This window comes from Ammodytes marinus (genome assembly GCF_949987685.1).
Source record: "Ammodytes marinus genome assembly, chromosome: 8".
Classification (NCBI taxonomy): Eukaryota; Metazoa; Chordata; class Actinopteri; order Uranoscopiformes; family Ammodytidae; genus Ammodytes; species Ammodytes marinus.
The window spans coordinates 26,082,388-26,102,591 of record NC_137212.1 but is presented as its reverse complement, the minus strand read 5'-3'; the positions used below and the strand labels follow the sequence as shown (position 1 = coordinate 26,102,591).

The window sequence follows — 20,204 nt, the reverse complement described above, 5'->3', positions numbered from 1 at the left end:
CTAGTATTAACAGTGAAACAAGTACAGGAGATTAATGAATAACATACTGTGCAAAACATGTGTCCGGTTGGCAAGTGGAAACTATAATTTAACCTGCAAAATGTCCCAAACAATGCATACAAATCAAAAGTAAATATTTTAGAATTATAATATGTAGTAACAATTTAGTTCCAGCAGAGGGCAGTACCATCCAAGAAATAAGTTTAGTTTTAAATGATGGCACTCTACTGACAGAAACAGGCTTTACTTACGATATCAAGTTTTATAATCTTAAGGACAATTAATGGTTTAAACTACATGTATAAAAGGATATGTTTCATTTTCGTGTACAAATATAGAGGCATATAATTACCGTTTTCACATATATTATCTGATAAATATTCATTTGTTAAATTTAATCTGACAGCCATCACAAAAAAGATGACGATTTATAGTAATTCATGTTGATTCTAGTGAAATGTGTCGATGCGACTCAATGTTCATGTTCAAACATCTCTGCCTGTGTCTGTCTCTCACACAGATTGTCATACATGGTCAGTAGGAAAGTGAACTTAATATATTAAATGAAAATAAAACACGGTACGAACGACCTACACTAATATGTTTTAGAAAACAATTATGCCATTTATAAGTTATATTTTGAAGCAACCCTTATTAGTTTAGTATAGGAGCACTAAGAGAACTGTAAAGTCCAAACACTGAATAACATTAACTTTACAAATGTAATCTTTTGTAAATATGTTTTTGTTTTATGGAGTACATGGAGTTGTTTTGCAATTTGTTTGCAAGGTATTGAAATCGTGAAAAATGCATAAGGCTATCTCTTTGTATTATTATTTCAGTTTGAAGTTAAATGCTGTGATTATTGAAGTTTATTTCTAAAGTTATGATGTGGTCCCAATGACAGAGTTAACCATGCTGGGCAGACTGTCTCTTTACACATTGTTTTTAAGCAGAAAGTCATATGCAAATTGCTGAGAACATATTTATAGAATGCTGTTATTAAACAATAAAAATAACTCCATTCCAATAATCATTCCATATGGTTTAACTGTACAAATATATAGAATAATTAAACTTGTTTTAGGTGCAAAATCAGCTTTGCAGTTCATTTCTGGCTCTGAATAATTGTAAGTAATATAATAAAAGTACAATAGAGTGGCAATTCTTTTATTCCTACATCACATTTTAAAATTGGGTTTACAAAGTGCTGTGCAGAGAGAAGAACAAATAAAAGTGAAAAAATAATAAATGACATAATAAATGCATACACAGAAGACATAAAAACACATAGCACAAATATATATTTTACAAGAATAAAAAGATCTAAAGTACAGTGTGATTTAGGAAAAAGTAAATGTGGGTTGGTGGTACACAATAAAATAAACAATCTACTCTCTGCCCCTTTGAAAAACAACAGTATCAAAAATAATGGCATGACTCAAGACTTTTCAAGAAATAACAGAATAAGGATCAAATGGGAAATTTCATCATTTTGACGTGTAACATGAAATGTATCACAGTTATATTTGTTTTGGGATGCATAGGTTAATGACAATACAATTCTTCAAATGTCACTGCTGGTGGTCTATACTGCAGTGGTACTGGTCAAGTGGATTGAAATACCTTTGAAGCAGTAAGAATCTTCACTCACAGTTCACCTACAGTATTTTTCTATTCTAAAGTTTTCTTCCTTCCAGCGGTAGTTTACTATAGGTTGTCTGTTTATACCAAATGATGGGCAAAGAGGCCAATTTGACTTTGATTTAAGATCTTTTGAATAAAGGTTCCATTCAACAAAATAAAAATAAACATTTCTCATTTGTCAAAGGACATTAGACAGGACTTTGGTAAGTGAAAACATATATACAGTGTCTAGACCTCCAGATAGTTTAGTTTTTATTTGTTCAGGTTTTCCAGAAGCAATGTCCCGTTCACTGTGGATAAACCACACACTTGCTGTAAACAGTTTGCAATAGGAATATTTCTTTGATCAAAGGCAGGTGTAATGAAATCTGCAAGGTCATATCCAGTGTAGTGGGGACACTGTTTTTGGAAAGAAATGTCACTGTTAAAAACATCGTATTTGGAGGCTCAGTCCTCGTCACAGCAGACCCGGGTTAGAATCCTGCCCGGGTCATTCTCTGCATATCATTCCCCTCTATACTCCATTTCATCTCTGTCTCTCTACACTATCAAAAAAGCTTGAACATACCAAAAGAAAATCTTTAAAAAAAGAAAGAAAACATTGTATTTTGTTACTGTGAGCACTAAAGACAACATTTGATCTGAATCTTTCTCTTTTGGTGTAGGCAAACTTGGGCCGGTAATACCAAAACTATCGGCTTGGCTAGATACCAGAGAGGTTTTTTTCTAAGCGGAGTGAACAGTCCCTTTAAGTTGAAGCGAATCCCACCTATCTAATTAATCTATACAAAAAAGTGAATCATTTCAAAATAATACAAATCTCTGTGGACCCTTATAGATATGTTTGCATATGCAAGGTAAACAAATAAAAAAAAACCTTCATGCTGTGTTTTGTTCGGAATACATGTTACTAAAACATCATGAGGCGTACCAATACTGTACTCGGAACTACTGTTTCTAATGGCGTGATATGGCATAAAGGCATGAAATGATCCTATTGGCTTCTTTATGTCTAACATGAAATGCCTGACATTTGATGCCACATAGGATGTGACTACCGGCCATCACTTAGACACTTGCACCCATTGGGAAAAGGAACACTAGAATCCTGATTGATGCTCTCTTTGACCTCGATAGGGAGTGAGTCAAAGAGATGATCCTCCACAATCAGGCAGCCCCTGCGCAGAAGGCCGCATTGACCCAGTTGAGCCGGGAGACGATCCAGACAGTTTCCCTTCAGTTCCAGATGTGTTAGCTGCGAGAGTTGGAAGATTTTCTCTGGAATGGAGGAGATGCAGTTGTGGCCGAGACATAAGGTCCTCAGTTTGGTGCATTTGAACAGTTGCTTAGGAACTACCTCGACTTTGTTGCCGGCAATGGCAAAATGTTGAAGGTTCTGCAGAAAGCCGACCTCCAATGGTATTACTGATATGGAGTTGTGACCAACGTCCAGGTACCTCAACTTGAGAAGGGTGAATAACGATGCGGGTAGGGACTCAAGCTTGTTGTGTGAGAGATAGAGCGACTCAAGGCTTTTGACATGGCTAATTGACACTGGAATGGCGATGATCTTGTTGTGCCAAAGTTTGAGGCACGTCAGTCTCTTCAGGTGCTGAAAGCTGATGACCTCCTCGATGGTACGAATGTTGTTGGATTTTAGATCCAGTTCCTGAAGGTTATTCAAGCTGAAGATAGCATGAGGGATTCGCTCCAGCTCACAGTTAAGAAGCTCCAGGTCTGTGAGATTCATGATTTTCTTCAGATTATTCAGCACTAAGAGTTTTGTACCGTCATTATGAACAACCAACTTGATGAGATGCGGAGACAGGTCTGTTATGTTGGTAGGTATCTTTGTGAGGTTGCTTTTGAGGTGCAGAATCTTTAGGTGCCTGAGGTCTCGCAGAGACTCGAGTCCGATCATTTTGTTGTTTTCAGAGTTCAGGTTACCCACCAAGTAGAGTTCCCGTAAACTTTTTAACAAATAGACCCAGCTAGGAATCTCATTAACGTCTGTGAATTTGACATGTAGGCACCGGAGGTGATCGCGAAGAAAAATAAAAGCTGTCTGTTCAACTTTAGCCGGACAGTGATAGAAGTGCAGCTCCTGGAGGTTTGTCATTTGTGTGATCTTAGCTGTTATTCTGGCCTCTGGGATCAATTCTAGTTTAAGGATTTCCAAGTCTGTGAGATCGAACGCAGCTTCTGGCACTCCAGAAAGCATAAAGAGATGGAGTTCCAACTTGTCTTGAGAATTGCGCGTCACGTGCTGCCGCAACTTCTCAAAGGTCCACTCTTGGTTCAGGCTGATCTCCCGAAGTTTGTTCTCGCTAACCTCGGATAGAAAGACCCCAAAACGCTTTGAATACAGCTGGTCGTACTGATCCACCATGTGGAGGAGAAACGCAAAGTCATTCTTCACATCTGGAATGTCACTGAAGCTGCTCTCCTCTCTGACTTTCTCGAAGGAATACTCTTTAAGTGGTCGCCGAAAAAGCCAGAACAGGGTGTATATACAGATTACGCCATAAACACATATGAGAGCAATGTAACTCACAAGGAGCTTTTTTAACATGAACGCCATGTTGTGTGTACACTGGAACTTGCTGTATCCAGTCAAGTGCTTTATTTCAGGCTCACACACGTGGTCAAAGTCTATAGAGGCAACAAACGTCATAGTGTAGCACAGAATCAAAATGAATTTGACTGTTTTTATGACCGTCTGCATAGCATACAGTCTGTAAATCAAGTCACTGTCTTCCACGTGGGCACGGAATTTCCGAACTTTCTCGAACAGGGCTTTTGCCTGCTCGCCATCTTTCTTATCCAGTATGGTCATGGAGGGAATTTCACTCACAAGCTTCTCGGCTGAAAATGTGACCCCAGATTTAGTCAGCATTGGGGCGGATTGGTTTGGACTCCCCTCCTCGCTGCTTGTGGACAGATGCTTCAGGAGGGTGGACACACCAGCAAGTCTATGCTTGTTGGCCTCTGAGTCCTCGCATGCGGTCTCCGACAGTGCTTTGGTAGTCCAAGGCGATTCGAAACATTTTCCCAGAATGGACACAAAATGTTCTATTTTGGAACTCGTCTTTGGATACTTGAACCAGAAGTTGCTGCTGACCATTAACACGATAGTGTGGATGAGAGCGAGGTATGGGAAATATTTGGAATACCAAGGAAGCGCAACATGGTAGCACATTTGATTAACAAACACATACTGCTGAAAATCCAGTTTGGTCCTGACACCTGTGGGTTCAGGCTGCCCCAAAGCAGCTGGCTGTGTAAAGTGAATGGTAGGGGGGATTCCATCGGGAGGCCTTTTAGCCATTAAAGGAGCGGCTTGCTCTCCAATGGCACTTTCTTTGTTCCATAAACTGTCAGCTGTCTCTGGTGGTTGGGGTGCTGAAAAGCCCCCGCCATCCTCAGGAGTTTGTTCCAGAACGGGAAGGCAAACAACTTGGTCCCGAGTAAACTGCATCGTTCCAGAAAATATGGCCAGCATCAACATGACAATACCAAGGTAATCCATGAAGACATCCCACCATGGTTTGAGTATCCGATAGGTTGGCTGGATGTCATTCAGGGAGGCTACTTCTGTAAGGGTGAACATCCCTGCAACAGACAATAGGAGTTAAGAGTTAACATAACACTTGAATGTTCTCACTACAAAAAGAGTATAATCCCAGTAGGTTATAAAAAAAAATACAGTATATATGCACTTTCCAACCTCTAATTTAATTCCAACGATTGCTGTCATTGTCTAAGCAACTGACCAGAAGTGTGTACAAATTAGTTTTGCAGAACATGAATTCATGTAAATATCTAGTGTAAGGACAAACTGAACAAAGCCGTGTAATATGTTGCAATCAAATACAACAGTCTTGTAATATGTCATGCTGTTTAAGACACTAAAGATTTTTAACCGGCCCTGTGGCTGATTATTTTATTGTATTGTTGGACCCCTTGAAAACGAGATTGCTCATCTCAAAGGGCTATCCTCTAATACACTTTCAATTGTACAACTGTCGCACTGTAGTCGTATTGAATCGTGTTCACATTTAATTTGTTATCCAAATGTTAATACCATGGACAAAATACTAGAAGTATTCTTACAGACACTTTATTTCAAGTACAGACTCAACATATACATATCAAACGGCAGTAGCAGTATTAGTCAAAACGGAACCGAGAACATTTTAGTTATAGAATTTTACTGTATTCGGCTACTGCTGTATTTCATCGCATTACATTGTATGTGTCTATGTTTTTCTTCACCATGGACTTTAGTGACACTGATGACTGTATGGATGCACTGGTTGTGGGTCCAGTCCTCCAATTTTGGACAAGGCCACATTTTCCAGGCACGTGTGGAGGAGGCTTATCACATTGCTTTGTCTTTAGAGAGGACGCTGGCCCTTTAAGTGTGAAAGAGCACATAAGGTGTCTGTACTCTGTAGGGACAGTGCATGCCATGTAATGTCACGCCATGTGCCACAGACATTTTGCAAACCTAAATATACTTGTCTGAATTGACCATAATACAACCTTTTAAAAAAATGGCTTTCTTGTTCAGAGTAGCCTACAAGCATGTGCCGAGGCACATCACATGAAACTAGATCTGATGCTGGCTATGCTATAGATCGGTCTAATGTAGTGTTTCATGGGTTAGTTATTATAACAAAACAATTGCTTACAAACATATTACATAATGAGAACAAATAACTGTGAGCCACCACTGCGACTAAATTATTGTGTGCGTGTGTTGAAAGCATGAAGGTCACTATGTCTATATTTTCAATGAGGCTGCAGAGCAGTCTTACACCGGCTACAGTAGCAAGACCTTAATACTATCTATGAGCAAGACGCATCCAGAGACACAACACAAGAGGTGGACCTGATGTCCGTGAAGCATTTAAACGCGCAATCTCGGTTCCGTTAAAGGAAATCCTCACCGGTTAAGATCGGTGCACTAAATGAACTGCTGAACCGCTATTTTTGTCCACTGCACTATTGAAATTCCTGCTGGTGGGCTACTTTAGGGCCAGAGCATAGCGGTATTGAATAATAGGCTATAGGATACTAGATCAGCACTGTAACGCACAGATACGCACCTTCAGGAGGCCTGGTCCAGTTATGTCGATGCCAGCAGTAGCGAACAACAACGCCTCTTTTTATATGCCATGCTTCGCTGCGGTGATGAAGTCGTCCATTCTTTGCACCAGTTCAACCGTGGGCCTGCTGGCCGGGCTGTAAGCAGTTTAAAGCGGACTACCCCCACTCCCTTCAGATGGTCGGCTCCACACCAGCTGCTGATCGAAGTGTCCTCCGTTTGATGCTATTCACACACTCACCGAGACTGATCCTCAACACGTTTAAATCACGAGCATCAGGTGTGCAGAATAAGTCTCGCCTTATGCAATGCTGCACCGGTTTTGTTTATTTCCAGTCAGGTGCTGATGTAGGCTACATAACAGTATATCGCTTTGAAAGCCCGGCACGGATTGGGAGGGAGATGACCCGCTGGAGTAAGGGACCGTCGTAAAAGTGCAAAAAGGATGACAAGTGAAGTAAGAGCACACTGCCTTGTTCTGTTATTCCAAAGCGTAACAATACACATTTCACTGGAAGAACGATCCAAGAGTCTCCCATTGGAGATCCATAGGCCTATTTTCTATAAGCCATTTTTTTATATTTATTTATAGTGTTATATCAGGTTAATGATGATACACTTGGTTCATAGCCTACAACCTTAGACCAAAAACGCTTGAAATGAAATAAAAAAGATAGGCTACAATTACTTAAATTAAAATAATAGGAAAAACAACATTTTGATAAACAGTGCAAAAACATAGCCTCTAGTTACTGACAGATGGAATCGGTATAGCGTTTTAGGGCTGTGGGGGTCACATCGCATTCTTTGCACAATGTTTAAGGTCAAATACATTAAATATTTTCCAAGAACCGCTTTCTCTCCTGCTGAATAGCTCATAGTCATTTTATTTTATCATATTGCCAAGGTTATTTCCAAACACCATAGTATTTATTTTCTTGGCATCCCACAGTAATTCAACAAGAGACAAAAGTTAGCAATTTGGCTAAAACCGTTTCAGGCGTTGATCAATGTAGGCTACATTCTTCCTTTAGAAAATAAATAAATAAAATAAAAAAGGAAATAGCAAAAACAATCTTAATTGAAGATATTCATAAGAACATTTCTGGTATATTAATTAATTATATTTACGTTAGTAGTGTTCCTACATATTGGCCTAGTAAGCATTACTACATACTATAATCATTTCAAGTCACTAAATGTTCCTTTCCTTCCTTCTATGCGTGTATTTGGTAAATTATCATACTGATCCTATAGCAGCCTCCAAATTGTGGAGGAAATGGTATGCATTGTGTTCAAATGAGCTATCCTTGTTTTGTTTTCTCAAATATAATTATGAATTTTTGTTAGACTCTTCAGACCAACTTTGTTTCCCACCGGTGCCTCCTGTATGCAAAATAGACTAATCTTCTTTGTCTTCTATTAATCCTCCCCACACAGCAGCTCATCTTATCCCACAACACAATAGAGAACCTGCAAGTATACAGTTACCATATTCAGATATCAAGAAAGACAATCGATCTAATTAGGCCTTTTATCTAAAATTGTAGTCAATTCAGTACTTTTGTTTTCACAATACAGCATCACTGATCTTTTTAAACCAATGGTGTTTTTTATTTGTCAAAATCTGTTAAAAAATGCAAATGCGTTCTCTTTGTGCCCAAGTCATTACATTACCAAATAATAACAACATATGTGTTTGCAGTAGGCTGCCTACTTTGTGTGCATATTGTAAGAGCTAAAGAAAAACCCAAGTATGGCATGGTCCTTTAAGTGTAATACTTTAAATTTCATCCTTCTGTATTACAGCAGAATTGTTTAGCCAAGGCATTATATGTTCTTATGTATACCCTTTGTTTTAGGGATTTTCTGCTGCTGTGGTCCATTTGAACTAACATTCTCTTTAAGAAAACAAACACTTATAAGGCAACATAAAATATATAAAAATACATCATACATAAACTTAAGTGAGGTCATTAGTTTATACATACATTCAATAATCAAATTATTTCATGTATCACTTAAAGGAAATGTGCTTTGAAAATAGTTCAACATTTTAGGCTTTGTTTAACTTTTTTTCTGAGTTAAGTGAGAAAATACATATAACTGTCATGTCTGTGTGTAAAATATAGCCAGCAGACAGTTGACTTAGCATAAAGACTGGAAGCATGGAAAAAGAGTTAGCATGGCTCTTTCCAATGATTAAAAAATACACCTAGCAGTACCTCAGCCTAATCAAGAGACTATGAGAACAGTACCAGGGCCAACAAATAGTTCAGCATGTTGAAACCACAACTTGTCATTTTCAATCGCATACTCTTTCTTCATACTACAGCTGATCATAAAAAGGATGTAGTTTGCGTGCAGAATGTCTTGTTTCACCTTTGGACATAATCAAGCTAGCTTTTTAGTCCCTCTTCCAGTCTTTTTGCTAAGCTAAGCTTATTGCCTTCTGGCTGTAGGTTTATGTTTAACGTACAGACATAGGTGCAAATATGATATATTTTCTATCAATTTTCTCATCTTACTCTCAGGAAGAAAAAGCTGAATGATTTGTGGCTAGATGATATGTAAAAAGTTAATAATACTCGAGCAGGCAACCCATTTTAAGCCATACTCCATATGAAAATATATGAATTTTTTTTTTCAGTCCGTCAAGGAAACTATAGACATAACTCTAAGCTTTTTTTTAAACTTAGTGTTAAACTTAAGAATGGTAATGAGTTCATTCAAAACAAGTTCTATGAATTCATAGACAGAACAAACAGCAGGCACTGTGGCTACAATAAGGCATCTCAATCCGCCTTCATTTGGTCCCTGACATCTGAAGGCAGAGTTTCAAACAGTATCTCTTCTACTATAAGGCCAGTGCGCTTCAGAGCACGGCAGCAACCAAGCTCTTGTGGCAGAACCTCAAAGTGGTTGCTCTTGAGCTCCAAGTACGTCAGTAGAGCTAGGTAGGAAATCTTTGGTGAGATTATGGACAGCGAGTTTTTGCCAAGCTTCAGTGTTTTTAGCTTCTTGCAAAAGAAGAGCTCATCTGGTAGATTTTCGATTTTGTTACAGGTGACAGAGAAATACTGTAGACTCTGAAGGACTCCAATCTCCGGAGGAATGAATCTGATGTCGTTGTAGGACAGGTCCAGGTAGCGCAGCTTGTTGCACAAGAACAGGTGTGAAGGCAATATCTCTATCTTGTTGTTGCTGAAGTAGAGGCGCTCTAGGCTTCCCAGCTTCTTGATATGCTCGGGGATATACATGATGCCATTGTACCACAGTTTGAGACAAGTGAGTTTCCGAAGGTGTTGGAAGCTGATGATCTCCTCTATGGAGCGAAGGTTGTTTTCTTTCAGGTCAAGCTCTTGCAGGTTTGTCAGGCTGAAAATGGCATGTGGAATGCGTTCCAGATCACAACGGACAAGCTCCAACTCGATCAGATTGGACATCTTTTTCAGGTTGTTGAGCATTACTAGCTTGGTGCCGTCGTTGTGTAAGTACAAGCGCTGCAGATGGCTGGAGACGTCCACTATGGACTGGAGTATCTTGGTCAAATTACTCTTGAGGGAGAGAGTTTTCAAACACTTCATATCCCGCAGTGACTCAAGAACTATGTTTTTGGAGGCATCGGGGCTTAGAGATCCAGTAAGGTACAGTTCCTCTAAGTTGCGCAGGCCGTACATCCAGTGTGGAAGCTCCCTGTTATCGTCAAACTTCACGCGGAGCACTTTCAGGTTCTCTTTGAGGAAGGAGGTAGCCGTTGTGTGCAACTTTAAGGAGCATTGGTAAAGAGACAGTTCCTGAAGGTCTAACAGCTGCGATATTGAGGCCGGGATGGTGACATTGTTGATGATCTCCAGCTTGAGTGACTGCAGCTCGGTCAACTCAAAGACTGTGTCGGGTAAGCCGGGGAGCATGAACAGCTGCAGTTCTAATCGGTCTTTGGTGTTAGTCTGGAGTCTCTGACGCAGTTTTTCTGCGGTCCACTCGTGGTTGAGGTTGAGCTGTTTCAGTTTGTTCTCACTGACCTCCGATAGAAAGACTGCAAATCTCTTTGAATACAGCGGGTCATACTGGTCGATCATGTGCAACATGAAGGCAAAGTCATTCTTGACATCTGGAATGTCATTGATACCCGTTTCCTGTCGAACATACTCAAAGGAGTATTCTTTCAGTGAGCGGTAAAACAGCCAGTAGGAGGTGTAAAGGCTTGTCAATCCATAGACAGCCACCAAACACAGGTAGCAGTAGGAAAGCTTGGAGAACAAATGAGCCATAGTGTGATTGCATTCAAAGTCTTTGTAGCCCGTCATGTCCTGGATCTCGACTTCGCAGTGTACTCTATTCCGCACTTTATTCACCAGAGAACTATTGTAGGCAATGATCAGGAGGAATTTAAACACCTTGAACACTGTCTGGCGAACATACATAATATAGAGGATGTCTCCTTCCTCAACATGCAAACGGAACTTTTTGACCTTTTCAAACAGAGCTTTAGCTTGTTCGCCCTCTTTCTTGTCCAGAACACTTGCTGATGGCTTGTCAACCACAATTTTTTCCGGGATAGACTTGAGGGACTGTGTCTTCTCCAAACTTCCTTCTCCAGGAGACACAGCGATGTTGGATCTACAAGTGTTGCTCTTTTTATGGTCCTTTTCTTCAGGGTTTTCTCCGGACACCTCCGACAAGGCTCGCGTAGTCCAGGGAGAGTCGAAACACTTGCCAAGCATGGAGATAAAATGCTCTATTTTAGAGCTTGAGCCAGGGAATTTGAACCAGAAGTTGCTACACACCATGAAAACTAGTGTGTGTATTAGAACCAAATAAGGAAAGTACTTGGCATACCAGTGAAGAGCCTTCTCATAACACATCTGGTTGATGAAACTGTATTGTTGAAGATCCAAATCGGTTTTCAGGCCTGTCATTTCTCTGGGTATTGCTGAACTATTGGATTGCAGGTGTAACAGCGATTTCACTTCCATTTCACTTGTGTTCTCTGGAGGCGATGATATTCTCTGAGGAAGGCATATGATTTTATCTTGCATGACCTAAAAAAAAAAAAGTAAATAAAATAGATTAGCAAAAGGATTGAAGTGGACATTCGTAAACCTGGAGACAATCGATGTGTTTTGATGAACTGAAATAACCAGTAAGGTGCAAACTACAGAGGTGCCAGATGTGGCTTGGCTCCCCTTAAAAAGGTAGGTAAAATGTTGCTATTATTATTTGATTTATGCATTTACTTTAATGAAGATACTGGTGTGCATGTTGTTGTTGCCATTACCATCGAAGCTTGGCGACGCAATATCATGAACGTCAATACTTAATACAAAAATCAGAAAAAAAGAAAGTGTCTTAGTGCCACTCAGTCTGTGCACGGAATCACTATTATTCATTTATCTATTTTGATATATAGCAAGTAAACCTACATGTTTACTGCTATGAATGTATGAACACGAGTCACTATCAGTACTGTCTTTAGGGCAGGCTTATTGCACCATCACAACATGTAAAACAAATAAATGATAATTTCAAAATAAGGTTGGGACGGGAGGGTCATCTGTTTACTGACCTAAATCAAGGAATGACTGTTGTTAGATAACACCACTCAAAGTAAAAAGAAAGCACTCCAGACAGATTTAAAAACGTCACAAGGAATCAGTGGCACATGTCTCCCAAGCATTTAGTCTCTGTACAACAAGCAGAGCTAGAACAAAGCATGGGCATTCCTCAGAGACCCCCCCTCCACCTTAGATACACTCTCTCCCCCTGGTGGAACACAGCATTCACTACAACCTCTGGCATTGCCGACCACAAAGCTCTCAGAATCATCTTCACATTCACAGTAACATTAATTACCATAGAAATTCAGATTAGGATACTATACCCTGAGCCCACAACTCATTCTGAATTCATAATAGTTCACTGAAATCCCTAATACACAGTGTGGACGAGATCATGGACTTTATAGCAGCTATGTTAAGATACTTTTTACCTGTTGAAGAAGCTTAAGTAGTTCAAGGTGTAACAAGATGTTGCATACCTTCTTCCAATCTGATGTGGAAAGTGACTTGGTATTGATATGTTTGGCTACTTTAGCAATACATTTGGCCTTGAATGGATGAATGAGGGATCTATCTGTCTACTTTTTAATTAATTATTGGTTTCTTATATTGTGATCCTTCAGTTGTGTTTGGACAGAAATACCTTGTAAGCAGTTATTATACCTTTGATACTTGTGTGTGCAGGTTATCCAGAGCACACAAACTGTTTTCAGAATCTCTGAATAGCCTTGTTTACTGTGTGAGTGCACGTAAACAAAACAAAATGAGTGCTGGCCAAAACCCGGCACAAGTAAACAACAAATGTCTTTAGGATGTACTTGTGGTGTAAATAATGAAATAGCTGCTGCGCTAATAACAGGAAATGGGGCACTTTGATTCAAAAGTCGTAGGCCTGAAGGGACAAGACATGTTGTGCTCTCTGGTCAGCTGCCTGACATCTAACTCGGCACATCAAAGTGTTTGAACTTTGGCAAACATGAAACTTTTTAAATATGTAAATGTGAAGAAAAATAATGACATTATCACATACAGTTGTAGTTGCAGCTGTCCGGCCTGCTCTGAATAGCAGATCTGCGGAAATGTACAAACTCGGTCTCTCTTTGCATTTTTCCCTTTTGACTCTAAATGCAGTTATCATTGTATTGTATGAGGCAAGTACAGTAATTCCCCCCCAAAATGGCTATTATGAATAACAATCTGACTTAAAAAGTTACCTTTACACAATTTATTATCCACTCCATTTAGTAACAGTTATCTTATGTCCAAACACTGTTTAAGGGAGAGCGGGAAACAATGGCTGCTCCTAACCCTGATAAATATCCTGTTAACAGTTTTTCTAAACATGTTTGGGTATAAATTGCACAGTTTATACTATACAGAGTTCTGCGAGAGCCAAAACACTGTGCTACTCCATTAGGGGGAAAGATGTTAAGCGCCAAAACCGGAGGAGTGTGGAATCCTATGTTTACTAAGAGGGGTTGGGTTGGGGGAAGTGTTTCCACTGGTAAAGGCCTGATGAGCTGAATGCTTCCTTTGCTGCACACAGTCCAGGTTGTAAAAGCAGAGAATTATTGCTTCTGAGCTGGTGCCAATTAAGGAGGCATGGCAGTTATGTTGCATCAGAGCTTATAGGCTTGCTGTTGTTCATTAAATAACTATGTAATGGGAGTCATTCATAGTAATACTGTAGTAAGGCAAATCATTTGATTGAATAACTTGTTGAAGTTCAAACTTGTGTGTGTGCATTAGCTAGAGTCAACAATTCTAAAGAAAAATCTTTGTCAAAATCAGTGAATGCCTCCTCACGATCGGCGACCTATCCGTATACTGTGTGTACGCTGAAAAGAAAATCCAGTGTTAATGAACAGCCTAGGCTCTGTAAACGGGCATGATGCTAGCTATGGTTGGCCCCCTTTGCTTACATACCCTTATTATATACATACCAGTTTACAGAGCCTATAGGCTGTGTATTAACACCAGATGTTTCTTCAGCGCACAAACGGTACGGACAGGTAGCGAATCGTGAAGAGATATTCACTGATTTTGAGCAAGCATTCTCCAGAATCACAGACTCCACCTTTTAAAATCTGTGGTTACAGTTGAAAGGTGGAAAGACAAGCAGGCCACTACTACAACACCTATAGCAACTCTTTAAAGGTAGAGCCTGTTCCTTTGAGAAGAGGCATCGTGGTGAGACATTGTTTACTGACCTGAAGAGTGCATCCAAAGACTCCAATCATGAGCATGATTACAGACAGGTAGTCGGTGAACACATCCCACCAGGGCTTCAGCACTCTGAACGCTGGCTGCTGTTCTGAGAACTGCCGGAATTCCATCACAGGAATCATGATGCCTGTCACAAAAAGTATGACACATGATCAATACAATGGGAGCACGTTGCTTCATCAAACATCAAACAGTGACAGTATTTATTAGCGCTATATTTTACTCCCGATGATAGCCATCATTTATGTCCTCCTCAAGATGAATTGTACTTTGTGTCCAGTGACTGTTTTTCCAAATGTTAGCATTTTAAAAATGGTGAAGTCGGTAAACATTATATCTATCCTAGCACCAGCATTTTAGCACGTTATGAGCATACGAGCATGCTATTAGCAGGAATAGGGTTGAATAAGAAGATGATAAGATACACACAGGACTTCCTTACATACATGAAGGGTTTTTCAAAAAGTGCGAACAAGTCTGTCTGTGCTTGCGTTAGGCCCCAAAATTATTACATTTTCCCTGTGCGCTTACAACAATTTTCATGATGAAACCCAGTGATGATTAAAAAGTTGTTGGCTGTCCTCTGTGTTGGCTTATAATTAGCAAAGGTTAGCATGACAACACACTTAACATGACTTGAAGATGAACACTCTTAAAAATGTGTCTTTGTACACAGCAGCAGCATGGACGAGAGTGCTATATAGGCTATATCGTAGATGCATGCTTTGTGCTCACACTCAGTGGTCACCTTCTGTAAAGTGCTTACTACAGCTCTAAGTATCCCATTTCCAATATCTATCTGGCAGTATAGGTTGGCAGCAGTGTCATTCAAATTGAAAGGTGTATACACCATGAAAGGTCTGCATAAGGACTGGTGATTTCTTAAAGGAAAACATCTAGCATGATTGCATCGTGACCATTGAACAATGTATATCATGGACAGGTTGAAAGAATAAGATAACATTCTAAATACTATACATGTCTAAAAGTCTAAATAGATATAATTAATAATCACAAGGTACCAGACCATAATGTAGTTTCAGTACGATAAAGTGATAGCTGAACATCTAACACGCACACTTTAGTTCATTATTAATGAGTTTGGCTGTAAGGTATTGTTGAATATGTTGTTGAAAGCCTGTGCTTTTAGAGAAATTACATTGTTGATTGTTCAATTAAGTTCTTCAACACAAAATGTCTTAATTGATTCTTCAATCTCAGTTTCTGATAATAACAGGAATGATGGAGAGTAGCTTTTCAGGGGATCGGGCGGATGTTTAAACTAAACTGTCCACTGATTGGTTTGTTGACTTTAAAGGGTCAGTTCAGCCAAATCACAACAAAAAAAAAACATTTTCACACTTTGAGATATCAAATGTCAATGGAACTTTTTTTCTGGCGTCAAAAAACCCCACCGGCGACCTTTTGTATCCAGAACAATTGTTACACTTGCTCTGGATTTTCAGCAGACATCTCAGTGAAAAAGTTCTCAATGGAACTACTTTTGACGGAAGAGGTCGTCTCTATTAACTCAACAATCAGGGCTTCCCAACTGAACCGAAGACTATTATCAGTTATTTCCTGACCTCTTGCCCATAGTGTGATAGTGTCCTCCTCGCACAGACTGCAGACTGCTGAATGCTCACAGGAAGTGACCGGTTATCTCCACCTACTTAAGCTCAAAATCTGTATATTTTTGTTAGGGTGTGACAGCTTTCTCCTTTTTTTTGTTTGTTAACTGAATCATGCTTTTCCTTGTGGAAATTTGGTTCTAATTCACAGCCTAGGCTCTGTAAACTGGTATGTACACAAATGGTATGTAAACAAAGGAGGCTCCCCACAAAAAAAGGACTTAATTACTATTAAAGATGCATTTACCGGATTTAAAACGGGCACTTCCATTGAGATGGATAAAGAAGAAGAACAGAGATAAGATTAACTTTTTTTATATATATATTATATACAATATAATAATAATTCGTAAAGAAAAGAAAAAAACACAGAGAAAATAGGGGTTACAATGCATTTGGGTCAGTAGCTGAAGTCTGCAGTTTGTTAGACTACTACTATAGTGCCCCTTAGGAAAAAGCCTGTCTTTTCCTCTGGATGAGTCAGCCCATTGAGTTGAGCTGACCAGGCCATATCCTTGTCCCTTCCTGACAGGAAATTTGTCTGAATCCCAGATATCCAAAAACAGACATGTTTGGAACACACCCAGCCGACAGGGCGCACACAGAAAAGTCCTGTCTCGATGAGGACATGGAAAAAAACTACACCGCAATGCAGAAGAAAAATATAGTCGGCTATATTGGGTGTTATATGTATGAGGCGCACTTTTTGGGGAGTCTTTGTCGCGAGACGTGATTTGCTCCTTAGAAAAGTGCGAATCTACAGTCAGAGGAGCGAGCGATTCATCCAGTTATCAACACTTTACATTAATAAGTCAAGCTCTGAGTTCCCCGTTTGAGGATACATTTAGGGGTGAACTCTGTCTGGCACGACTGAGTGTTGTGGGCTATACGCAGTTGATCGCAGTTGTAACGTCTCTCACGTAGCCTAGGGCAAACCAATGCGTAGGTTATTCACAAATCACTGTTTTGTAATATATATCCCAGGTAAACTAACGGTAATCTCAGTGAAAACTAGTTGGGTGAGACGCTCTGCCGACTGCTAGTTACCATCTACGTCAGAAGTATGCTTCTCTATACTGTACTGTGTATATCGTAGCAGTGATGGTGAATTACCTTTGCTTTAGATGGGAGCTGGAGTTGAGGATGTGAGTGTTCGGCTTTCATGCGAGGAGCGTCGGGCTCATGATGTGCGCTGCTCAGTCCCCCGTCTTCTTTTCCGTCCGCTAACCTTCCTGGATCCTTTGCCCCAGAGCGTGCAGGCATGTACTGTGACAGCCACAGAAGCAGGGGCGTGGACTTCTGAAGAAAAAGCCCATGAAGGCTGAGACTTACTTTGGCTATAGCCTACTACTCACTGTTTGTGTTGTCTGTTGTTTATGAGACAGCTGCGGAGGGGAAAGCCCTCAAACCCCATCGAAATAGCTGATGGCTTTAATAATTTTTTTGTTAATGTTGGCTGTGATCTGGCATCAAGTATCTTGGGTACAAATGAGAACCCTTGTAACTTGATTAAGGGGCAATATCCTCCTCTCAATACCTTTGTATCTCCAACTACAGGAGGTCCATAATATCATCATGGAATTAAAGAATTCAGTCCCAGGTCATGATGGCATAAAGAGCATTTTGTTAAAAGAAACCACTGATCATTTAATTCAACCGTTAACCCATATTCTTTCTTTATCACTCCAATCTGGAATTATTCCCCTCCATCTTAAAATTGCTAAAGTTATCCCTATTTTTAAAACAGGTGCTATTGATGATTTCGGAAACTATAGACCTATATCAATCCTGCCTTGCATCTCTAAATTATTGGAGAAATTAGTTTATGCAAGAATATCCAAGCACTTAACTGATAATAAGATCCTATATGCTCACCAGGATTCCGTAAAAAACATTCAACATAGCATGGATTACTCCAGATAACTAACATCATTTCAACTGCTATGGCAAACTCACCATTGTCCATACTAGTCTAGTATGGACAATGGTGAGTTTGCCATTGGGATATTTTTGGACCTAAGCAAAGCGTTCGATACTGTTAACCACAGTATTCTGATTAGCAAATTAAATAGATATGGAGTGGAGGATATTGCCCTGAACTGGTTTAAGAATTACTTAACAAACAGAGAACAATATGTGTCGCTTAATGGCTATTCTTCTACCAAGTCCAGAATTATACATGGGGTGCCACAGGCCTCAATACTGGGCCCTTTACTATTTTTGATCTATATAAACGATTTAGCCATGTCTTGCAAACATCTTTTTCCTGTTTTATTTGCTGATGACACTAATCTCATAGCAACTCATAATGACTTTAATTATTTGATTGACTGTGTGAATGATGAATTATGCTCTATTGCCAAATGGTTTCTAATTAATAAATTAACACTTAATGTGAAGAAATTTAACTTTGTGATCTTTTCCAACATAAACAAGTCTTACCCCAAAGAACAAGCAAAAGTACTTATTAACGGATCAGAAATTATGCAAGTAAAGGCTACCAAATTTTTGGGAATTTTAGTTGACGAAAGACTTAACTGGTCAAATCACATAGACCTGGTTTGCAAAAGGTCCACGAAGATGATGGCCATATTAAGGAAAGTTTGTCCTTTAATTCATCCTTCTGCCCATTTAACTTTATACTATAGTTTTTTGTTTCCTTTCCTGAACTACTGTAATCTGGTCTGGGCAGCTTCATATCCCAACCATCTCAAAAAAGTATGTATTATTCGGAAGCGATTTTTAAGATTCATCTCACATTCAAACAGATATGCTCCGTCAGCACCACTTTTTATAAATTTTTATATTTTTCCAATTCACAAATTGAATATCTATCACATATGTTTATTCATTCACAAGTTTATTTACAGAAACCAAGATCTCCCGGAAAGCTTTCAGACTTTGTTTACTTATTCATTTAACATACATGGACATCGCACTAGACAGAGCAACAATAACAACTTATCTTTACCCTTTTCCCGCACATCACATCATCAATTTAGTATATATTATAGAGGCCCAGCTTTATGGAATGTTTTACCTCCCCTTTTAAGATCCATATCATCCCACTCACTCTTTAAAAAGCAGCTTAAAAGACATCTTATCTTTTTGTGAATCTTCTAATCACCTCCTGTCCTCTCCATTGCTTTTTTCTTTCTATTTTTTTTCATTATCTTTTTCCATTTAATTTTGATTATTTTGAGTATTTATGTACCTTGTCTCCTTAATTTCTAGAGTTTATTTGTTAGCCTGAATATGAATTCATTGTGATTATTGATAGGGGTGGAACTCTGTACAAGTCCATTGGGCTTCGTTACCTCCTTGCACCATTAATTGTTAATGTGTGCTAAATAAATAAACTAAACTAAACTAAAGGCCAACAAAACTGCAACAATTCTCTGCTAATAACATACGGACAAGAAAGAGCAGCTATATAGTGGTGGAAGCATCCATACATTTGACCAATACAGTGCACTGTTGAATTCATGCATTCAAAATCTGACTCACTAAAAGTACAGAACCATACCCTATTATTTACTATCATGACCATACCTCAAATAGGCTACAGGCTCTACCTATAATACCAAAAGTTAAAAAGTACTAATTGTGCAGAATGCCCCAATTCAGAACCATCTGCATTATATTTCTGGATTATAATGATGGATACCTTTATGTGGCAGCTGGTAATGGTGGGACTATATCTTTATTTAGATTAAGTACCGCTGGGTATAGCTTTGCCTATAATTATGTAACGTTAATTATTAGTTGATTGATACTTTGTATTGAATCTGCAGAGTATCCATCGAATACAATGTATGTGGTGTACAAAGTTTATTATGTGACCATGTGCCTCCCAAATGTTACAGTGTTGCAAAGTTTAAAGTTGACTGAGAAGATCAGTGCCTCAAAATTAAACTTCATTACAGTGCGGGAGTAAATGCACCTACAGTACATGACACTGTTTACTCATTTGCGTTTTCAATCTGCTAGTATATCTATTTTATTTAGGTCAAGTCTGCAAAAGAGTAT

The 20,204-nt window shown here is 39.2% G+C and overlaps 2 protein-coding genes across 2 annotated transcripts; both read right to left on the bottom strand.

The window, feature by feature from the left end:
• Positions 1–2,701: 2,701 nt before the first annotated feature.
• Positions 2,702–5,257, bottom strand: lrrc8db (leucine rich repeat containing 8 VRAC subunit Db; the record flags this gene model as incomplete). The annotated part of the gene is made up of 1 exon (XM_080032621.1): positions 2,702–5,257. The coding sequence occupies one exon, from the start codon at positions 5,255–5,257 to the stop codon at positions 2,702–2,704; it is 2,556 nt and encodes an 851-aa protein (XP_079888747.1).
• Positions 5,258–7,643: 2,386 nt separating this feature from the next.
• On the bottom strand, positions 7,644–17,408 carry lrrc8c (leucine rich repeat containing 8 VRAC subunit C). The gene is made up of 3 exons (XM_080032626.1): positions 17,289–17,408; positions 14,529–14,671; positions 7,644–11,802 (listed from the first exon to the last, which is right to left on the bottom strand). The coding sequence occupies exons 2-3, from the start codon at positions 14,664–14,666 to the stop codon at positions 9,553–9,555; spliced, it is 2,388 nt and encodes a 795-aa protein (XP_079888752.1). The 5' UTR covers positions 14,667–14,671; positions 17,289–17,408; the 3' UTR covers positions 7,644–9,552.
• Between the last annotated feature and the right edge of the window lie 2,796 nt (positions 17,409–20,204).